This window comes from Tilletiopsis washingtonensis, assembly GCF_003144115.1.
Source record: "Tilletiopsis washingtonensis strain MCA 4186 unplaced genomic scaffold FA09scaffold_9, whole genome shotgun sequence".
Lineage (NCBI taxonomy): Eukaryota > Fungi > Basidiomycota > Exobasidiomycetes > Entylomatales > Tilletiopsis > Tilletiopsis washingtonensis.
Window position 1 is genome coordinate 637,161 of NW_020312006.1, and position 19,993 is coordinate 657,153.

The 19,993-nt window shown below is 68.3% G+C and overlaps 9 protein-coding genes across 9 annotated transcripts; 4 read left to right on the plus strand and 5 right to left on the minus strand.

Moving 5' to 3' along the window:
* Positions 1-524: 524 nt before the first annotated feature.
* On the plus strand, positions 525-2,897 carry FA09DRAFT_329648 (PLP-dependent transferase). Its single transcript, XM_025742266.1, has 9 exons — positions 525-1,032; positions 1,118-1,194; positions 1,249-1,698; positions 1,754-1,818; positions 1,874-2,020; positions 2,083-2,141; positions 2,193-2,463; positions 2,521-2,589; positions 2,654-2,897. Exons 1-9 carry the CDS (start codon positions 615-617, stop codon positions 2,832-2,834), a joined length of 1,737 nt encoding a protein of 578 aa, XP_025598875.1. The 5' UTR covers positions 525-614; the 3' UTR covers positions 2,835-2,897.
* Positions 2,898-5,342, minus strand: FA09DRAFT_329650 (hypothetical protein). Its single transcript, XM_025742267.1, has 5 exons — positions 4,293-5,342; positions 3,964-4,239; positions 3,237-3,910; positions 3,103-3,166; positions 2,898-3,024 (listed from the first exon to the last, which is right to left on the minus strand). The coding sequence occupies exons 1-5, from the start codon at positions 5,305-5,307 to the stop codon at positions 2,969-2,971; spliced, it is 2,085 nt and encodes a 694-aa protein (XP_025598876.1). The 5' UTR covers positions 5,308-5,342; the 3' UTR covers positions 2,898-2,968.
* A 211-nt stretch (positions 5,343-5,553) lies between these two features.
* FA09DRAFT_270573 (hypothetical protein) lies at positions 5,554-6,446 on the minus strand. The gene is made up of 2 exons (XM_025739786.1): positions 5,700-6,446; positions 5,554-5,626 (listed from the first exon to the last, which is right to left on the minus strand). Exons 1-2 carry the CDS (start codon positions 6,081-6,083, stop codon positions 5,591-5,593), a joined length of 420 nt encoding a protein of 139 aa, XP_025598877.1. The 5' UTR covers positions 6,084-6,446; the 3' UTR covers positions 5,554-5,590.
* Positions 6,185-9,476, plus strand: FA09DRAFT_338449 (hypothetical protein; the record flags this gene model as incomplete). Its single annotated transcript, XM_025744105.1, has 2 exons — positions 6,185-6,217; positions 6,285-9,476. 2 exons carry the CDS (start codon positions 6,185-6,187, stop codon positions 9,474-9,476), a joined length of 3,225 nt encoding a protein of 1,074 aa, XP_025598878.1.
* Positions 9,477-10,303: 827 nt separating this feature from the next.
* On the minus strand, positions 10,304-14,663 carry FA09DRAFT_270579 (putative cytoplasmic dynein heavy chain 2). Its single transcript, XM_025739787.1, has 3 exons — positions 14,293-14,663; positions 14,129-14,214; positions 10,304-14,069 (listed from the first exon to the last, which is right to left on the minus strand). Exons 1-3 carry the CDS (start codon positions 14,549-14,551, stop codon positions 10,449-10,451), a joined length of 3,966 nt encoding a protein of 1,321 aa, XP_025598879.1. The 5' UTR covers positions 14,552-14,663; the 3' UTR covers positions 10,304-10,448.
* A 149-nt stretch (positions 14,664-14,812) lies between these two features.
* Positions 14,813-15,761, plus strand: FA09DRAFT_284410 (cyclophilin-like protein; the record flags this gene model as incomplete). The annotated part of the gene is made up of 4 exons (XM_025739869.1): positions 14,813-14,892; positions 14,944-15,208; positions 15,326-15,609; positions 15,668-15,761. Coding segments are annotated over 4 exons (723 nt in total), but the record flags the coding sequence as incomplete, so codon positions are not given.
* A 448-nt stretch (positions 15,762-16,209) lies between these two features.
* FA09DRAFT_270625 (hypothetical protein) lies at positions 16,210-17,261 on the minus strand. Its single transcript, XM_025739789.1, has one exon. It carries the CDS (start codon positions 17,128-17,130, stop codon positions 16,294-16,296), a length of 837 nt encoding a protein of 278 aa, XP_025598881.1. The 5' UTR covers positions 17,131-17,261; the 3' UTR covers positions 16,210-16,293.
* Positions 17,261-17,774, minus strand: FA09DRAFT_270619 (hypothetical protein). The gene has a single exon (XM_025739788.1). The coding sequence runs from the start codon at positions 17,653-17,655 to the stop codon at positions 17,392-17,394; it is 264 nt and encodes an 87-aa protein (XP_025598882.1). The 5' UTR covers positions 17,656-17,774; the 3' UTR covers positions 17,261-17,391.
* A 134-nt stretch (positions 17,775-17,908) lies between these two features.
* FA09DRAFT_307699 (family A G protein-coupled receptor-like protein) lies at positions 17,909-19,738 on the plus strand. Its single transcript, XM_025740566.1, has 7 exons — positions 17,909-18,267; positions 18,340-18,471; positions 18,532-18,634; positions 18,690-18,858; positions 18,918-19,015; positions 19,074-19,165; positions 19,271-19,738. The coding sequence occupies exons 1-7, from the start codon at positions 18,194-18,196 to the stop codon at positions 19,458-19,460; spliced, it is 858 nt and encodes a 285-aa protein (XP_025598883.1). The 5' UTR covers positions 17,909-18,193; the 3' UTR covers positions 19,461-19,738.
* Positions 19,739-19,993: the final 255 nt, after the last annotated feature.

Genomic DNA, 19,993 nt, shown 5'->3' on the forward strand with positions numbered 1-19,993 from the left:
CCTTCATGCGTTGCGAAGCTGCGCCCTAGTCGAGCGTGCCCACCGAAGGCTCGCTACGATCACAGAGCACAAGTGGCAGATGAGCAGACAGAGCGCCAACACAGCCGACTGAACCAGCTTCTCGAGCGGGGAACATCGCAGCAGACCCATGCCGAATCTGTTGCGAAGCCAGCTCGAGATGCAACGATGGAACGGGCGAGTCATGCATCTGCAGCATGCTGATGCTGACGCGCGGTTCGGCGGCGAGAGGTGCAAGAGCGCGTCCGTCGGAAGGCGCATCGAGGCAAGAGCAGGAGGCACGCTTTCCGCGGCTGCAGCGATACGACCGGTTGTTCATGTGCCGCAAAGATGCACTCCGAGGGAGCGAGAAGGACATGCGCGGCAGAGAGGCAGGCTGCTCTGGCAGCTGTCGCTGTCCTGGTCGCTCGAAGATGTCGGGCGCGGCGGAGTTCTGGGCGCGCGCACGGTGCGCACGGACGTTCTCGCCCGCTGCTCGAGCCGCTCGTTGCTCTGCGCGAGTCATCCTCCCAGCCACCACGACCGCCGTGACTCGCACTTGCCGGTTCACCTGACTCGAGCACCTCACACTCTCGCCGCATAAGACGCTGCCGAACATGTCAGGTCCTCCCTCACCATCCGCACCCGCCTCGCCGCCGCCCGAGCCTGCCTCCACCTCGGCGCGCGCCTCCTCCAGCAGCTCGCACTTCGCGCACGACGCCGACGACGCCAGCAGCGCCGCGCAGCTCTCCACGCTCTCCCTCTCCCTGCCGCCGCTCTCCATGTCCGCCGGCGCCGACCCCTGGGCCGACCCAGCGCCGTCACTGGCGCCCCTCGCGCCCTCCGTCTCGCCCGCCGCGGGCCCGCGCAGCGGCGCCGGGGCTGCGGCGAACCCATGGGCCACCACCAGTGCACCCGAGCCCGAGCGCGGCACGCTCGGCCTCGAGGGGCTCGAGCTCGGCGGCTATCCGCGCTTCGGACACGAGGCGGCGCGCTTCTGGAGCTTCAGGGAGGGCTATACGAACCTCAATAACGGTGCGTGGAGCGAGGCGATGCCGCAGAGCTGTGTGACTGAGGCGAGGTGATGCCGCAGCCCTGAGTGACTGACGCTCCGGCCTAGGCTCGTACGGCGCCTGTCCGCGCCCGGTGCAGGAGGCATGGAAGGCGCTGGCAGACCGGCAAGAGGAGAACCCCGATGTGCGTAGCGTGTAGGGCAGGCAGACGGTGCATCGGCTGAGCCTCTGCGCGCAGCTCTTCCGCAACCGGCACCTCTTCGGCCTGCTCGACGCCAGCTGCAACCGGCTCGGCGCGCTGCTCAACTGCGCCGGCAGTGACCTGGCGCTCGTGCCCAACGCCACGACGGCGACCAACGCGGTGCTGCGCGACGTGCCGCTCTCGTCCGCCGACGCGGTGCTCAGCTACTCGACGGGCTACGGCGCCGTGACGCGCACGCTGGCGTACACGTACGACACGCATCGTGCCGCAGGCCGCGAGGCGCCGCTCGATGCCGTCGTGCAGCTCTCGCTGCCGATGAGCGAGCAGGAGATCGTTGACGCCACAAAGGCCAAGATTGAGGAGGTGCGCACGCAGGGCAAGACGGTCAAGCTCGCCATCGTCGATACGATCTCGAGCATGCCGAGCGCCTGCATGCCCTGGGAACGCCTGGTGGCGCTCTTCCGGGAAGAGGGCGTGCTGAGCTTTGTACGTGCGAAGCTCAACATGTGCGTGATGCTGTGACTGACGAGCAGTGCCCCAGGTCGATGGCGCACACGGCGTCGGGCAGATCGCGATTGACCTCAGCAAGGCCGACCCCGACTTCTTGTGAGCGAAGCGAGCGCGCTCTCTCCCGTGCTGGCCCTCACACTACCTTGCGCAGCGTGTCGAACTGCCACAAGTGGATGTACGCCCACCGCGGCTGTGCCGTCTTCTACTGCGCCAAGCGCAACCAGCACGTGCAGCGCTCCAGCCTGCCGACAAGCTGGTTCTACATCTCCGATGCGAGCGAGACGAAGAACACGTGGCGGTGAGTCGCTGCCCAGACCGCGCATTCTGTGCTTGTGCTGAGCTTTTGCGTGGAACGTGCAGACAGCAGTGGGCCGCCACGGGCACGCTGGACGCCAGCTCCTTCCTCTCCGTCGACGCAGGTGCGTAGCCATGCGCTCCTGCCTCCGCACTGCGCTGACGTCTGTCTGCAGCGCTCGACTTCGCCGAGCGTCTCGGCGGCTGGCCGCGCATCATGGCCTACACGCACTCGCTGGCGAAGCAAGGCGGCGCCGCCGCCGCGCGCGTGCTCGGCTCGCAGGTGCTCGACCCCGAGGGCCAGCACACGGCCGCCATGGTCAATGTGCAGCTGCCGCTCACGAAGGCGGCGCTCGGAGGCGACGCCAAAGCGTGGCTTGCGCGGGCGGGCGACTGGGTTTTCGATACGCTGCAGAATGAGTTCAAGACGGTTGTGCCGCTGTCTGCGTGAGTGGCGCGCCTACTATGCCTCGCATGCGCTGTGGCTGACGAGTCGAGACGCAGACACAGCAACCAGATCTGGGCGCGCTTCTCGGCGCAGCTGTGGCTCGAGATCAGCGACTTCGAATGGGGGTGAGTGCCTCGCCGCAACCCCTCGTCATGGCCATCACGCTGACGCTCTGGGCACGCGACACAGAGCACGCTGCCTCCTCTCGCTCGTCCAGCGCATCAACACGGGCGAGGTGAGCTTCACGGCCGACGGCGTCGTCGAGCGCCCGCCGCAGGCCGTGGCCGAGGCCAAGGAGCCGCACGAGCTGGCGCAGGCCGAGCGGGAAGCCGAGGCGGCTGCCGCTGCTGCGCCGGGCGAGACGCAATGAGCTAGAGTTGCACGGTGCAGGAGCAGCACGCAAATAGATGCTTGTTCCCAGGCCTGAGGCAGAGGGCGTGACGATGACGATGACATTGCGATGCAGCTCCCTGGATGCAGCCCCATCGCTCCTTGCTTCCCTGCTCAGGCATCGCCCAGCGCATCAGCGGCCGCCTGGCCGCCGGGCACGACGACGCCGGCGGGCGGCGGCGGCGGCAGCACGAGCTGCGTCGACCACGAGCTGAGGCCCCAGGCGCGCCCGCCGACGCGCGTGCCGCCGAGGATGGGCTGCGTGCCGCCGAGAGTGCCGGCGCCGCCGGGCAGGAGGGGACGCTCTGCGATCTGTCGAGTTGCGCAGCGAGGTTCAGCCTCTGCTCCGCCTTTCCTGCGGTGCTCTCGCGTCGATACTCACGCGCTCAACGACGGCACTCGTGGGCTGCAGGTGCGTCGGGAAGTGCACCACGTTCGTCGCGGGCTCGTAGAGGCCCATGGGCGTGAGGATGCGGCGCTTCTTCAGCTTCTGTCTGCTGCGCGCCGACTCTTCGGGCGCCGGGCGCGGCGAGCCAATGCCGTCGGTGGGCGGCGCCATTACCGAGTCGACGCCCTTGCTCTCCTCGTTGCGCGGAGGAGCAGCGTCTTCCTCGTCGCTGTCGCGGTCGACGTAGCGCGGGTACGGCACGAGGCGCTGTCGCCGTGCCGCGGCAAGCTCGTCGTTCATGGCCTGCGTGCTGCGCGCCATGTGCAGCATCCAGTTCTCCTCGGTGACGTTTGCGCCGTTGAGCTGTGCGCGCTGCTTCTGCCGGTCGTCGGCGCGCACCCACGGCGCCAGCCCGGAGTCGCCGTACAGCGTCAGGTACATGTCGCCCGTGATGGGGTCGTTCCAGCGGTGCTCGAACATGTCGCGCCGCTGCCGCGCGCGGTTGCGCTCCTTCTCTGCCTCGCGATCGCGCCCGCCCGGCGCCCGCCGCGAGCCGCCTTCCTCGCCCGCGTCCTCGTCCATCGCCTGGTACGTCGTGGCGCCGCCGCGCTCCTGCTGCCGCTTCAGCGCCGCAGCCTCCATGTAGTCGTCACGCACCGCACGGCCCTCTGCTCAATGTCAGCGACGGCTCAGCGCACGGCGCAACACATCCGCAACTCACGCCGCACGCAGTTCTTGCCGAACAGCTTGAAGACATTGCGCGCCGCGACGACGGCGACGTTGCGGCCCTTGAGCTTGGCGTCGACGTGGCCGCTCTCGATGAGCATGGCCTTCTCCGTCTGCGTGAGGAAGCAGCGCACGAGCGTGGGCGTCTTGCGGAAGAAGTAGAGCGAGTCCTTGAAGCCGACCATGCGCGCGGCGTCGATGGAGAGGAAGTACTGCCGCTCCGGGTCGGAACGGTACGGCGAGGTGAACGTCGTCGTGCGCCACTCGCGGCCTGTGCAGGGCGTGAGAGAGAGGTCAAGCGCGGCAGCTGCTGCTGCGACTCACCGCCGAGCAGATTGCCGTGCTTGTCAATCTTCTTCTCGCCCTCCTCGTCCTCCTCCAGCACGAGCTCGTCGCCCGTGAGCGTGTACTCCTGGCCGTGCACGCGCACCTGCTGCGTGATGTCGACGCTCGGGTCTTCGCCGTCGCCGACCGTCTTGTCTGCCGGCGGCGCCGCCGCCGGGCTCTGCGCCTCGTCGCCCTGCTCGTCCTCCGAGTCCTCAATGGCGCGCTTCTTGCCCTTCTGCGGCGCCGGACTGGCGCTGGCCGAGGCGCTGGCCAGCTTGCTCACGCGCCCACGCTTGTCCTTTGCGCCGCCCTTGCCGAGGCGCGCCGTCATGTTGAAGAGCGAGAGGTGGTAGGACGTCGAGTTGCCCTTGATCGTCTTGGCCTGGTTGGCGGGCAGCAGCGTCGTCTGCCCGAACTCGGCGACGAGAATGAACGGCGGGCCCGTCGCGGGGTCCGGCAGCTCGCCCGTGGCGTGGGCGCTGCCGCGCTTGCGTGTCGAGGGCACGGCGTGTGCGGCACGGCCGCTGGACGAGGCGCCCGAGCCCGAGGCGCCGTCGTCGGAGCCGCCGTCATCGTCGGAGCGCTGCTCCTCGTCGGGCTCGCCCTCGCCGTCCTCCTCGTCATCGTCGCCGCGCGGCTGCTGGCTCTCATCCTCGCCTGCGCCGTCGTCTGGCTCACCCTCCCCGTCCTCGTCGTCATCATCATCGTCATCGTCATCGTCATCGTCATCGTCATCGTGCTCGTTGCGCGGCGCGCGTCGCCGGCTGGCAGGCGGCGGCGCCGAGCCTTCGTCGTCCTGGCTCTCGTCGTCGTCCTCTGCCGCCCGACTGGCGCCGGCGCGCCCTCTGCGCGGGCTGGCGATGCTGGCGCGCCCACGCGAGCGCGAAGACGAGGCTGCAGCACGCGAGGCACGCGCTCGCGGCGAAGGAGCGGCGGGCTCGGGCGACTCGTCGGGCGAGAGGGCGTGCGGGCGGCGCACGGCGACGCGCAGGCGCTGCGGGCGCTGCGACATGCTGGGCGAGCAGTGGTGGGTGGCGCGGCGAGGCGGGGTGCGGCTGCGCTGTGCGCGAGGTTGATGAAGATGATGTGGTCGGGAAGAAGCGAGGCGCGCGTCGCTCGCTGCTCGGCACGCGTCGTGCCGGCGAGCTGCCCTCGACGGCGCAGGCAGCTGCACGGCACAGGCGAGTTTCCGGCATGGCGCATCGCGCTGCGCGCCATCTTCCTCTCCACTTGCTCGCCCTCATCCCACCTCATCCTTCCCGCGGCCATCTCGCCGCACGGCCCTCCCGCTTGCCTCATCCCTCAGCCGGCGCGGCTGCACACCGCCGCCGTCGGCCGCGTGCGCGGCAGTGCGACGGGCGCAGCCGGCGCGCATCGCATCGACCGCATCTCGCACGCCGCCGCCGCGGCCGCCCACCGCCGCCGCACACGTCTCTCTCTCTCACCCTCACTCCGACGCCCGACACCGCGACACCTCTTCTCTGCACATTCGAGCGCGCCATTGTGCGAAGTCCTCGCAGCAGCGGCACGCCTCGCCGTCCGCAGCAGCGGCACGCCTCGCCGTCCGCAGCAGCGGCACACCTCGCCGTCCGCAGCAGCGGCACATCCCGCCGTCTGCAGCAGCGACTGCGCCGCGCGTCCCCTTCTCGCCCTCACTCCGACACCTCGACACCTCGACACCTTCGCTTCTGCGTAATCTCGGACGCTCCACTGCGCCTCGCGTAAGAGCGCGGCACTGCGTCTCATCTCTCTGAGCGCAGCAGTCCGTCTCGTCGCCCTCGTGCGCATCCTTCTCGCCCTCACTCCGACAGCTCTTCGTCTCCGACTCTTCGTCTCCGGCTCCTCGACTCTACGTTCTTCGATAGCTGCGCGCACGGCGTGCGGCTGCGATGGCTGCGAGTCAGGATGCAGGCGGGTCTGATGTGAGTAGCCATCTGCTCATCGAGCGTAGCGAGGAGCAAGCGGGGCTGATCGGCAATCTCGCGGCAGCGCGAGCGCTCCGAGTCGCCCATCTTCGTCAGCATCGTGCCGGCGCGCAAGCGCACGCGCAATGCGACGCAGGCCGCCGGGCAGCAGCAGGAGCAGCAGCAGCACGCAGCGCTCAAGGAAGAGACGAGCAGCCCAGTGAAGCGCACGGCGCCGGCGTCAGCCGTGCCGCCCGTGCCCGCGCCCTCGTCGGCTCCTGCTGCGCCGGCCTCGCCCGCGTCTCCAGAGCTGGCGACGCCGTCAGCGCTTGTGCCCTCTGCAGCGGCCACGGCCGCCTCCGCAGCATCGGCGTCCGCAGCAGCAGCGCCAGCAGCAGCACCGGCGTCGACATCAGCTGCGCCTGCGCTCGTCCCGGCTGTGCCGGACGCTCCCGCTGCCGCTCCGCTCTCTGCCCAACCTGCGCTCGCCTCGGCTGCGCCGGACACGCGCGCAGCGCCTGCGCAGCCCTCTGCCGTCGCTTCCGCACCGGCAGCAGGAACGTCGGCTGCGCCATCAGCGTCGCCAGCACCGGCAGCACGGAGGACAAACATGCGCTCGCTCTCGCCCGCCTCGATGGCTGCACTGCCGATGCCGGGCCCGAGCGACGGCGCGCTGCCAATTGCGGCGCTGCAGCAGCTCAAGGACGTCCATCTTCTCACGCGCGCGAAGTACCTGCGCGCCGTGCTCGACACGATGCTCTCTGCGCGCGCGGATGGCGTCGTCATCAACGAGCGCTTCCTCGGTGACTGCATCTCCGCGCACCAGAAGATCATTGACACGCTGAAGCTGCAAGCCGCGCGTCAGCAGACCGCCTCTGCCGCCGCCGCTGCTGCGCAGGCATCGCGCTCGTCGCCGGTCCGCGCTGCAGTCCAGCCTCCGCAGCCCTCTGCGGCAGACAGCGCTGCCGCCGCAGCACCGCCAGCAGCGGACGGCGCTGCTGATCGCTCTCCGCAGGGCGCAGCGGCGGACAGCACTATGACGCCACCTCTGCAGCGCTCGCCCTCGCCGCCGCTCCGCGCCGTCGCTCCGCCTGCGCAGCCCTCTGCTGTCGCTTCGCCTGCGCAGCCCGCTGCTGTCGCTCCGCCTGTGCAGCCCTCTGCCGTGGCTCCGCCAGCGCAGGTCTCTGCTGTCGCTTCGCCTGCGCAGCCCGCTGCTGTCGCTCCGCCTGCGCAGCCCTCTGCCGTGACTCCGCCAGCGCAGGTCTCTGCTGTCGCTTCGCCTGCGCAGCCCGCTGCTGTCGCTCCGCCTGCGCAGGCCTCGACCTCATCGGTGGTCTTCGCTACCCGCGCGCCGCTGGCTGGCAGCTCGCTGCCGGCAGCGCAGGGATCGCCGTCCGCAGCGCCGCCAGCACAGCCTGCACAGCCTGCACAGCCTACACAGGCCGCTGCACACGCCGTCGCGCAGCTGCCGCCGCAGAATGCGGCAGCGGTAGCCGGGCCCTCTTCGGCGCAGCGCACCTTTGAGGAGATGAGCAGGCAGGTCCGTCTCCAGCTGCAGGCGCAGTACGACGCCCTGCACGGACGACCGCAGCCGCAGCCGCAGCCGCAGCCGCAGCCGCAGCCGAAGATGCCGCAGCAGCAGCACTCGCAGCAGCAGCACCCGCAGCAGCAGCGCCATCAGCAGCAGCACGACCAGCAGCAGTACGTCGCGCCTGCTTTTCCGCCCGGCTTCCCGGTGCCGCCGTCTGTCTTCCCGACGTCGCTGCCGCCGCAGCAGCAGCGGCAGCAGCAGCAGCAGCAGCAGCAGCAACAGCGGCCGTCGGGCTTCCCGCCTGGCTTCTCGTCGGCGCTGCCGTCTGTCATGTCGCCGCAGCAGCACTCGCCGCAAGCCACGAGCTTCTTGCCGTCGCAGCACATGCCTCCTCGACATCCGCCGCCGCTGCCGCAGCGACAGCAGCAGCAGCAAGCAGCGCCCCCAGCGCACACATCCTCCGGCTTCCCTCAGCCGCAGCACTCGCCACAAGCGACCAGCTTCTCGCCTTCGCAGCAGCAACCGCCGCACGGGACCTTCCCGCCGCCGCCGCATCAGCAGTCGTCGTCAGAGTCGCATCTGCATGCTCGTCACGAGTCCCAGGCGCGCGAGCAGGTCTTTGCGCCTCGCTACCTGCCAGCGTCGCTCGCAGCTGCGGAGCAGGCCTGGGCAGCAGCAAGCAGCACGCCGTCGTCGGCGTTGTCATACGAGACGCCGCAGCAAGAGGCTCTGCGGCAGGCTGCTACACGCGGCATTGCGCGTCTCGTCGGTGGCTCGAGTGCGCTTCTGCTGCTCGACCGCGACTCGCAGGAGCACCGCCACGCTCTGAAGAATCACGCGTCGCAGATCCGCGCCCTCGTCAACGCAGAGACGGCGCGGCAGAAGGCAGATGCCGAGGCGGCGCGGCAGAAAGCAGAGGCTGCAGCGCCAAAGACAGGAGAGAGCGCAGCGCCAAGCGCAGTAGCAAGCGCAGCAGCGTATTCGGCGTCAAGGGCAGCTTCGAGCGCAGCGGCAGAAGCAGCATCCGACGCAGCTAAGGCGCGCCAGCTTGGCGAGAGCGCCGCAACAGACGCAGCTAAGGCGCGGCAGGTCGGCGAGAGCGCCGCAACAGAAGCAAAGAGAGCGCTGCACGCGCTGAGGGACCTCGACTACCATCCCGTCGTGCAGGCGCTGAAGCAGGAGAACGCGTCGCTGCGCAAGATCATCGACGCGCTCGTGACGCGCGTCGACGCTCTCGAGAGTGCGCCGCAGGCTGCAGCCGCCTCGGAACCGGCCGCGCCGCCGCCACCGCCGCCGCCGCCGCCGACGACGACATTAGTGGCTAGCCCCAGCGACGTGCAGCGCCAGAGCCGCAGCACGTCGCTGAGCAGCGCCGCTCCCGCCACATCTGTGTCGGAGAAGCGCGCGCGCGAGTCCTCTCCTGCGCAGTCCGGCTCGGAGGAGGAGCTGGCGCCGCGTAGCGCCAGCGCACGAGGCTCGCACCGCACCAAGAGACTGCGCCTCCAGCCCCTAGAGAGCGACGACGACGACGACGAGATCAACGACGACGGCAATGATGCTCCGCCAGAGCCACGACGCCTCTCCATCGAGCCCAACAGCGGCTTGAGCAGCGTCGACACCGTGGAGGTGCCGACACTGCGCGCTTCCGCCTCGCGCGCCTCTGTCTCGCGCGCGTCGTCCTCGTCGTCGCGCACAAAGACTCCTTCACGAAACGTGATGCGGCCCAGATCGCAGTGGCGGGACTGATCCGCTCTGCCCTCCTGCGCACGTACCGCCGGGTACCTATTCTCACGACTAGCTCACATTGTACAATTACACATCGGCGTCCGAGTCACCCAATCTCTGCCCATCTGCCCTGCTTCTATGCCGCCCGAAGCGCGACGGCGCGCTGCGCGACCGTGCTGGCCACGAGCCCCTGTGCGGCCGGCAGTGCGAGGCTGAAGAGCGTGGCGCCGCGGTCGCCGTTCAGGTAGACGGTGACGGGGACCGACGAGTCGGTCGTGCCGTCCTGAGCGCGATCCTGCGCCGTCGCTGACTCGAGCCAGACGAGACTGCTGCGCCCGAGCGCGATCGTAGAGCCGTCGTTGAGCGTGAGGTGGCCGTCTGCCGACCACGTGGCGCCCTCGAGCTTGAGCCCTGCAGCGGAGCATGTCAGTGCCGCTTCGCACGCCGGCTTCGACGTGCTCACCTTGCAGAGAGAAGCCGCCGCTGGCCTGCCCGTCGTCGTTGACGCGCAGATCCAGACGCAGGTTCTCCAAGCTGACTCGTGTGCGCCTCGCGACTGCCTGCCGCGTGGCGGTAAGGTAGGCGCCAGGCGTGAAGAGCAAGCCAAGCGTGACGGCAAAGCGCTCGAAGCTGTCCGTGCGCGTCACCTCGTCGAGCTGTGCCAGACGCTGCGCGAGATCGGCGACCCACATGCCCAGCGACATGGCCTTGGGCACGGGATACTTGCGCCACGTCGTCGGGATCGTGCCTGCATCGACGGCATCAGCGTGCGGGCTCGCCTGCGCTTTTGCTGCAACGCACCCTTCGTCAAGTCGCTGAGCAGTGCGCGATTGTGGTTCGTCTGCCGTGCCTCGCCAGAGCAGACCGAGATGACCTCTTCGAGGTCGCGGCGAACGAGCTTGAGCAGCTCTGCTCCCGAAGTGTGCTCGCGCGCCCAGAAGCTGATCGGCACGGGACAGTCAGCCCATGCATGATGACCGACGACGGATGCACTCACCGGAACAACGGGTCGCCGATGCTGTTGGCGCCGCCCCTGAGCGATGCGATCTTCTGCGGCAGAGCGGCGAGCCAGTCGGCGGCGTTCTGGCGCAGCGCCTGCATCCACTGCGGCTGAGTCGCGCTGCTGGCCACGGCGTTACTGCTGCCCGGTCCGGCAGCTGCAGCGCCCTCGATTGGCGCCGCCACTGTCTCGTCGTCGTCGCTCAACTGGCGCATGCGCACGAGCTTGTTGAGCAGCGCAGCACCCTGCGCAGTTGCGATGACGCGCTCTGCTGTCGGCGGCAGCGAGAGCCACTGCGGCGGCTGCTGGTCGGGCAGCTTCTGGATCCACGCCATGAACTGATCCATCTGCGTGCCCTCCGGCGCGATGAGCGGCATGTCCGGCGAGTCGACGAGACGGAAGGCCTGCTCGTACGCGAGCGGCGTGAAGATGCCATCGACGAACGAGTCGAGCAGCAACTGGTCGGCGGGGTTGTCGATCTTGCCACCGTACACGCTCTGCTTGAGAAGCGCACGCAGCGCCGGCCACGGAATCGTCGCCGGATCGATGTTCGCGCGGCCCTTGGCGACGCGGTTGACCCACGTCTCGATGACGTCGAGGGCCATCTCTGCATCGCTGTCGTTGAACTCGAACGCCTTCGACCAGCCGAGCGGCGTGTAGCGCAGCCGCTCAGTGAGCGTGGCGTGGAAAAAGGAGAGCAGGAAGAAGAGACGCATCGCTTCCGCCGGGCAGCTCTGTATCCGCGCCGGCGGGATGCCGCGCAGGTTGTCAAGCATACTCGCCTTAAGCCCCGGCGGCGGCTCGTTCATGAGGATGCGACTGGCGCGCAGGAAGCTGACCGGGATGACGGGGCTCGTCTCGCAGGTGAGAAAGAGCCGGAAGCTGCGGTTGAGGCCCGACGACGAGATCTTCTTCTCGAGCTGGCCGAGCCACGCCGGCGCGAGGTGCACGTTCTTGAGCAGCACCCACTGGCCAGTGCGGGCGCCCGTCGTGATGGCCTGATCTGCGAGAGCGAAGCCCTCCTGCGAGCCCATCGCGACCGAGATGCAGCGCACGTCTGCCGCTCGCGCCAGGTTGTCCACGCGATAGCTCGGGTCGAAGCCCGGCACCGCACACAGCGCGACGGGCGTCTGCGCATTGACCTCGTCGGCGACGATGCGCTGCAGATCGTACGCAGTCTCCGAGAGAATGTCGGTGCCGAAGACGGCAGTGATGAGCTTGGCCATGGCGGGCGCGATGCGGTCGGGCCGGAGACACTTGATGACGAGCAACTCGCGCACCAGGCTGACGAGCTCGCTGCTCTCCTCCCAGAAGTGCGGCACGGCTGCCTCAGGCGCCGGCGCCGTCAGGAATGCCTGCCATGCGTCGACATCGCCCTCGATGTGCGCCGCCAAGTCGCGGAAGGTCGCGAGGCGGCGGTACGCCTGGACGCGCTGCTTCTGCTCTGGCGTCAAGAGCGCATCGAGCGTGTCCGAGCTGCTTGAGGCAGGCTGTGCGACGGCATCACCGCCTTCGAGAAGGAACGCAAACTCAGCACCATCCAGCGCGTCTGGCTCCGCGCCTTCACGCGCCCAGACCACCGCCAGCAGCGTGGCGAGGAGGACGTGGTCGTGGTGGGCGAGCGCGCGGCTCGTGCGCTGGTACACGAGCAGAAACAAATCCTTCGTCAGGATGTCGAGCCGCTGGTGGTGGTCGGTGACGCCCTTGAGCCGCGCATTGCGATGCAGCACCTGGTCGAAGATGTCGAGGAAGAAGCGCAGCGAGAACTGGTAGAAGTGGCTGATGACATGCAGCTGGTCGAGGATGAAGAAGAGCGAGGAGCAGGCCTTGGCGAGCGGCACATACTGCGCCGTCACCTCGTCCACCTCGGCCATGACGGCGTCGGTCTCCTCGACCTTGCGCGTCACCTCCTTTGCCTCCTTCTTGAGCGTCTCGAGCGTGTCGATGACCTTGTCGTCGTCGAGGATGTTGCCCTCGCTCTCGTTGAGCGCCACGAGCAGGCTCTTCTCCAGATGCCGCAGCCGCAGCCGGAACTCGCCCTGCAGCTTCATCAGGTCCGTGCGCTTCTTGTCCGTGTCGGGCCGCTCGCTCTTCAGCACCTGGTCCAGGCTCTGGCTCTGCAGCGAGCCGCGCGTCATGGTGAAGTTGACGAAGGTGACGCGAGAGCAGACGTCTGGCGAGAACTCGACGGACGGGTCTCGCGTGGAGAGGAAGAGCGTGAAGCTCGGGCTGAAGTCGATCTCCTGCGCGCCGAGGCGGATGAGCACGCGGCCGCCGGTCTTGCGCAGCTCGTTGTTCAGCACAGCATTGACGATCGGGTCGAGGTGCTCCGCATCCTGGATCAGCAGCGGCTGGCCGAAGCGCAGCGCCGACTCGAGGTTCTTCAGGAACGCGCCGTCGAGGAACGAGGTGACGACGAGCTTGCGCTCCTTGTACTCGTTCATGAGGAAAGCCGTGGCCTGGCCCGACGGGTCGAGCAGCAGCGGATAGCGCTTGAAGCGGCGCAACATGATGGCGTTCTCGCACGCGAGCGTATCGGCCGGCAGACTCTTGCTCTGCCAGTCGAGGCGCTCATCGGCCGTGCTGAGATAGTCGACGAAGCCGAGCTCCGGCTTGAACTTGATGCCAACGCGCGACAGGTGCTCCGTCCAGGCGCTCCACATGCCCTCGCGGTACTGCTGGTCGAAGTAGCCCGCGTACGTGAGGAAGGCCGCGGACAGCAGCGCGTCGCCGACGATGGTGCTCATCTGCGCGTCGAACGTGCGACTGCCAGCGTCCCAGCGCGTCTTCTCGGACCCGAGGCTGTCCAGCAGCTGAATGCTGCGGTTCACGCGCGTCTGCACACGGCCCATCTCGCTCTTGATCGCCTGCGTCTCGCTGATGAGCGCGGCATACTCCTCCTTGTAGCGCGCGATGTCCTGCTCCGTCTGCTCGATGATGCGCAGGCCCTCTGCTGCCTGTGCCTGCGTGTTTTCGGCGTCTAGCTGCAGCTGCTCGACCTCGTCGCGCAGCGGCCCGACGGCGTCGAGGATCTCGGAGTAGCGCACCTGCGCAATGACCCACTTGGCCAGCGGACCGCACGCCTTGGACGCGCGGTTGATCTGCTCGAAGTTGTAGTCGGGCTTCGAGAGGTACTCGCGCTTCATCTTCTCGCGCACGCCGCGCGTCATCTGCCGCTCCGTGTCGAAGTTGACGATGGAGGAGATGAAGTCGTCGCGGCGGATGATGCCCTGCACCGTCTTCCACGACTCGACCTTGTGGCCGAGGGCGATACACACGCTCTCCATCGCGTTCTTGACGGGCAGCGGTGGGTTGCCCATCGAGCGCACCTCGGTGAGGTGCTGCTTCTTGATGTTGCTCACCGCCGCCTGTGCGTCGAGCACGGCCGGCTCGGCATCGGCTAGCTCGGCCTCGACCTCGGAGCGGCGAATGGCGATGCTCTTTTCCGACTCGACGAGCATCGCTTGCAGCTCGATCGACGCCGCCTTCTTCTCCTCGGCAGACTTCTGGTCGGCGACCATGCGCTGCAGCTTCTCGTTGGCCTCGGTGTTCTTGGCCTTGAGCTGCATGTCCTTGACAGCGAGCGACTTGCGCAGCTCTTCGACAGCGAGCACCTGAGACAAAGAGGCTCAGCAAGGCGCTGCATGGCCCATCCGACACCACGCCGACTCACCGTCTCTTGCAGCTTGTCCAGGCCAACGTTCAGATGCCGCTGCTCCTCCTCCAGGCCCGAACGCTTCTCAGTCGACAGCGCAACATCTACAAACCTAGCAGTCAGACTATGACTTGATCCGCAGCTCACGATGCGAGCCTGCTCCGCCCGTCACGCCCACTCACAGTGGTGAATGAGGTCGAGGAACGACCGCGGACCCATGTGCAGCCGGCGCCCCTGGCGGCGCTTCAGGCGCTCGGCAGCATCGTAGACGGAGTAGTGCACGTGCACGAGGGCATCGATGACCTCGGGCGCCGAGGGCCCGAGATCGAGGCCCTCGCACAGCTCGCTGGCGACAGTGCGGTACGCGGCCGGCGACCAGTCGCCCGGCAGCTTGGCGTGCGCGGCCGAGCCGCTGGCCTGACCCAGCACGGCGCTCGGCATGACGGGCGTGCGCAGCGAGCACGAGAGGGGTATATGCCACGACGCGTGAAGCGGCCTGGCGTGTCCTTGAAGGCCTTGAGGAGCAGCGTGAGAGCGAGGTGGTGGTGAGGTCGCGAGAGACTCGTCTAGGTCCGAGCGCAGCGGAGAGCAACACTTCGCGTGCTGGCGGAGTCGCGCGCCTGAGCCAAGCCGCGGGATCGAGATCCGCCTCTTGCCTGGTGTTCGCGCCTCCTTCCTCTCCACATCACCGACGCCGCCGCCATGTCGAACATATACAACACAGAGCCGCCGACAACGGCGCGCTGCATCATGGCCACGACGGCCGGCGACCTCGAGCTTGAGTGCGTGTGTCGGTCCTGCGCCTGCCGGTCCACTGCTCACATGTCTCTTAGGCTCTGGGCCAAGGAATGTCCGCTGGCGTGCCGCAACTTCATCCAGCTCTGCCTCGAGGGCTACTACGACGGCGTCGGCTTCCACCGCCTCGTGCCCGGCTTCATCGTCCAGGGCGGCGACCCCTCGGGCAGCGGCACGGGCGGCGAGAGCATCTACGGCGAGCCGTTCATCGACGAGCCGCACCAGCGCCTGCGCTTCAGCCGCCGCGGCCTGCTGGCGTGTGCCAACGAGGGCGACCGCGACACGAACGGCAGCCAGTTCTTCGTGAGTCGACGGAGTGCTGGAGCTGCTGTGGGCCATGTAGGGCGTGTACAAGCTCCAGCTTGCAGTGCTTGCGCGGCATCCGCCTGAAGGCACGCCGCTGATGCTTGGCCCCCGCAGTTCACGCTCGATGCGACGCCTGAGCTGCAGTCGCGGCACACGCTCTTCGGGCGCATCACCGGCCCGTCGATCTACAATCTGCTCTCGCTCGCCTCCGTCGAGGTGCTGCCGGGCACCGGCACGCCGGCCAACATTCCGCGCGTGCTGGGCGTGCGCGTGCTCGAGGAGCCGTTTGGCGACATCAAGCCGCGCATCACGGCAGAGGAGAAGCGGGCACAGGAGAAGGCGCGCAAGGCGGCGCGGAGGGAGAGAAAGGAGAGAGAGGCCAAGATCGGCGGTGTCAAGTGAGTGTGCTTCAGACGAGCATGCTCAGCGCTGGCGTGCTGATCACAGGCTCGCTAGGAACACGTCGCTGCTGTCTTTCGGCGAGGTGGAGGCGACGACTGAGACATTCAAGGGCCCAAAGAGCAGCCACGACCTGCTGCCCGAGATGCGCGCCGCCTCGACCTCGGCGTCTGCCGCGCAAGCCGCTCCAGTCCCGCCTCCTGCCCCAGCACGCAAGGCCTCGCCGCCGCGCAAGCGTGTCGAGCGCAGCGCACCCGAGAGTGTCTCCCTCGAGGGCCTGCGCGCCCGCGAGAGTGCACCGACAGGCACGAGCGCTGAGGCGAAGCGCATCGCCGAGCTCGAGGCGCGGCTGCGTGGTGACGGCAAGCGTGCAAGCTCGCCGCGCGATAAACAGAAGAGCCGGGCGGGACGCAGCGCGCTGGAGGAGATGCGTAGCGCGTATGCGAGCGGCAAGAAGGAGAAGAAGAGCGAGAAGGAGGCGCTGGACGCGCTGGAGCGCTTTAGAGGTGGGCTGAGAGAGGGAGGCAAGAGCGACAGGAAGAAGGAGAAGGCGTCGCGCGAGCCGGAGGAGAAGCTGGCGGAGGAAGAGGAGGAGAGCGGATGGCGCGAGTACGGCGCCTCAGACGAGGAGGCAGACCAGGCGGGCGACTGGCGCAACCACAAGTGAGTCCTCTCACGCTGCTTCACGTCTCCTTGCTCAACGACTGGTACAGGCTGCAATCGACCTCCACGCTGCGCGGCCACGGCGACAAGCACGCGTACGACGAGTACGTGACGCTCGACCCGCGCGCCGCCGACGCCGCCGACAAGGCGTGGGGCGCGCCCGACGGCCGTGAGGCGCAGCGCCGTGGACGCGACTTTGTGGAGAAGCGCGAGTATGGCGATCGGAACGGGAAGCGGCCGCGTCGGGAGGATGGCGCAAGCGACAGAAGGCCGAGAAGAGATGAGGAGGAGCTGCGGCCGAGAGACATGGAGCGGTGGTAGCAATCATCTCTCCGCCCGCCCGCAGCGCGAGGTCTGCGTGTGAGGTTGTTCTGGTAATGCTCGCTTTGCCGTCGAGACGGCGTCGCTGGAGACGCCTGGCCGTGTGCCATATCGACGCTCGGCTCTCTACGTCGATGCTTGGCTCCAGTGACACGATCGGGCTTGCATGGCGCGCCGTGCGAGAGCCTCTCACACGGCCAGCAGCAGGGGATCGCGTTGCCATGTGCCTTCGTGTCCCTGAGTGGGCCGCCCTCAGGGGTCCCGGCCCGAGCTCGTCCCTGCCGGGAGTGCTCGCCGGCGTCAAGTGCGGGGAAGGTACGATCGATCGCATCTCGCCATCTCGGCCATTGGCTGGGAGCCGGCCGGCGCCCTAGAACGAGCTGTGCCGCCGCGGCTGTCGTCATCTGCTCACGCCTGCTCGGCAGTGTCCTGAGCTTGCACAGCCATGGCCGACGGCGGCTCGGCTTCCTCATCAAGGCGCGACTCCTGGCCTGACACGGCGCTGCGCATCCGCTGCTGTGCCCAGCCGTCCTCATCTCGCAGCAGGGATCATCTTGCGTCGCGGCCTCGGCGATGGTGGTGGGGCGACGCTGACGGCCAGAGCGCTGCTCGACGACGGCCAGCCTTCGTCCTCACGTGCTGCTCACCATCGTCGCCCTCAGCTTGAGCTGAGCCGGAGCCGAGGCTTTGCGCCTCTCTGCCGCATCTGTCTGCGGACGAGGCAAGCGACGGGGCGAGTGGCTTGGCCGCCTGCGTGCCTCTTGCCCTCTCGAGGAGGCACTCAACGCACGCCCGCGTCACAGCGCATCCGCCTCGCCTCTCTGATCGCGCCGCTTCATTTGCACGCACACTGCTCCTGTGCCCCACACCCAAATTTGGAGGGTGCGGGGGCGAGACGCAGGCCCGTGCGCGATGGACGCGCAACACTGCTCCCGTGCCTCGACGCTGCTACTCCACCGCGACGCGATGCGCGCGACCCTTCGCAAGCGTCCATCGTCGGCCTGCCCGACTTGGCTCGACGCGCGCAGCGTGCATTCCGCTGCTCGTCGCTGCGCAGACATGGTGAAGAGATGCGAGCTGTGCGATGTGCTGGTGGTGAGCGCTGCGCTGATGCGGCAGAAGATGAGCGAGGTGCGAGGAGACGGCCGCGAACGGCGGCCCGATGCGCGTTGATGGGCGGCTGTGGGTGCGCGCGCGCAAAGAGAAGAGACGGCGGCACGGGGCCCGCGTCGCGACCGCGCGCCGCCTCTCGAGCGCCTCTCGCGGCCTGCCGCTGTCGCCGTCGGGCCGCCGTCAAGTCAGCAGAGAGCATCACGGCGGCACTTGAGCGGAAGCTGCGGCCGGCCGCACCCTCGATGCTGCCCGTGCGCTCTGCCGTCGAGTCGGCTGCTCGCCTGCCTCGCGGCCCGGCTGGGCGCTGACCACGCCTCGCTGCTGCAGCGCACGCCCGCTCGCCTCGCCCAGCGGCCATCCGCCGCCCTCTGCCCTCATCTACGCCCGTCGCCGCCTGCCTTCGCTCCACCACCTCTCCCTCCTCTGCGCCGCCTCGTCCGCGCTCTCCCTCTCCCTCTCACCTCCACCCCTCTCGCCGCCTTCGCCATGAACGCCTTCTACAGCGAGCTCGTCAAGCAGCCCCCGGTCGGCATCCCGGGCATCCCGCCGCACCTCAACCAGTGAGTGGAGCAGCGAGCGACGCAGCGGGACGCACAGCTGCTGCTGCGCACCATCCACTGACACCCTCGCAGCCCCGAGCAGGTGACGCAGTTCGGCCAGACGGTGCTCTGGGTCGGCTTCGCCGGCATGTCCGTCGGCGTGCTCGCCCTCTTCGCCACGACGTTCCGTGCGCAGTACCGCTACCGCCTGCTGCACGTCGCTGCGTGAGTGGCCGCGGCTGCATCCAGAGCTCTGCGGCGGTGGCTCACACTTGCCCTGCACAGCCTGCTCGTCAACATCTTCGCCGCCATCTCGTACTACGCCATGGCCTCGGGCGTCGGCAAGGTGCTCGTCCACTCGCCCGGCCACCACTCGACCGTGCGCGAGGTGAGCAGCAGACGTGCATGCGCTGCAGTGCGCACCACACTGACTCACGATGCAGGTCTTCTATGCCCGCTACATCGACTGGGCCTTCACGACGCCGCTGCTGCTCCTCGACCTCACGCTCGTCGCCGGCCTGCCCGCCGGAGAGATCGCCATTGCCATCATCGCCGACATTGTCATGATCGTCACGGGCGCCATTGGCGCGCTGCACCCGAGCCTCAAGTACCGTGCGTGTCTGCGGCGAGCTGCGCTGCTGCGCCGGAGCTGACGTGCCTTCCTTACACAGGCTGGGGCTTCTTCACCTTCTCCATGCTCGCCTTTGTCTACGTGCTCTGGTCGCTCGTCGGCTCGGCCCGCTCGTCTGCCTTCCTGCGCCACCCCAAGGTGCGTGCGCTGCAGCGTCGACTGTGTGGCTTCTGGCTGACGCGCGCTGCTTCTGCAGGTCGGCAAGATGTACAACGGCATCTCGCTCGCCCTCATTGTGCTCTGGAGCGCGTACCCGGTCGTCTGGGTGCTCGGCGAGGGTCTCGGCCGGTGAGTCTAGACGATGATGCTGCGATAGGGCGTGCCAGCTTCAAGCGGCGCTGCTTTGGCGTAGCTCGCTCTCCCCCACTTTGCTGACGCCACGCTCCTCCGCAGCGTCACGGCCGACACGGAGGTGCTGCTGTACGCCGTGCTTGACCTCTCGGCCAAGCCGGTGTGGGGCCTTGCGCTCCTGCTGGCCATGCCCGACGAGGGCCACGTGCTGCTGCCCGAGTGGATGGCCGCGCCCGGCGGCGCCCTCTCCGGCGGCGGCTACGGCAGCGTGCCGAGCGGCAACGACGCCTAAACGTCGAGCACCGAGCATGCGGCGACTCAGCCAGTCTCGGGCCGTGAGAAGGCGCTTGCCTTTTGCGGCCTGGGCTGGGCGGTCGTCCACGTCCACTTCGCTACATTGAACGTCTCTCTCGTGTGCATTCCCCCTCTTACTCTTCAACCCCTTTTCATGCCCGGTTCCCACTCGCTCTTGCCCACCTGCTGCGTCGATCCTTTCGACGCTACGATGCTGCTCCACCCCGTGTGCCTCGTGCGACGTCCAATGAAAGATCGATCTCACGTTTGCTGCCCGCGTGAAGCGTGTCTCCAGTGCTCGGGCTGCGCAGCGAGCGGGAGAGGTGGAGGGCCGCCTGCGCCTGCGCCTGGCCGTCGATTCCGGCAGACAGCGCCGCAGCGCGTCTGCCATTGTCATGGCGAGGCGTGCTCAACAGCGACCAGAGCTGGCTGCTCCTGCGGCCGACGAGCACGCAGCACGGCGATAAGGTCTGGCAGGCTGAGTCGGTGCGCAGCATGCTGAGCGGACGCGCAGCATGCGCTCATCGGGCG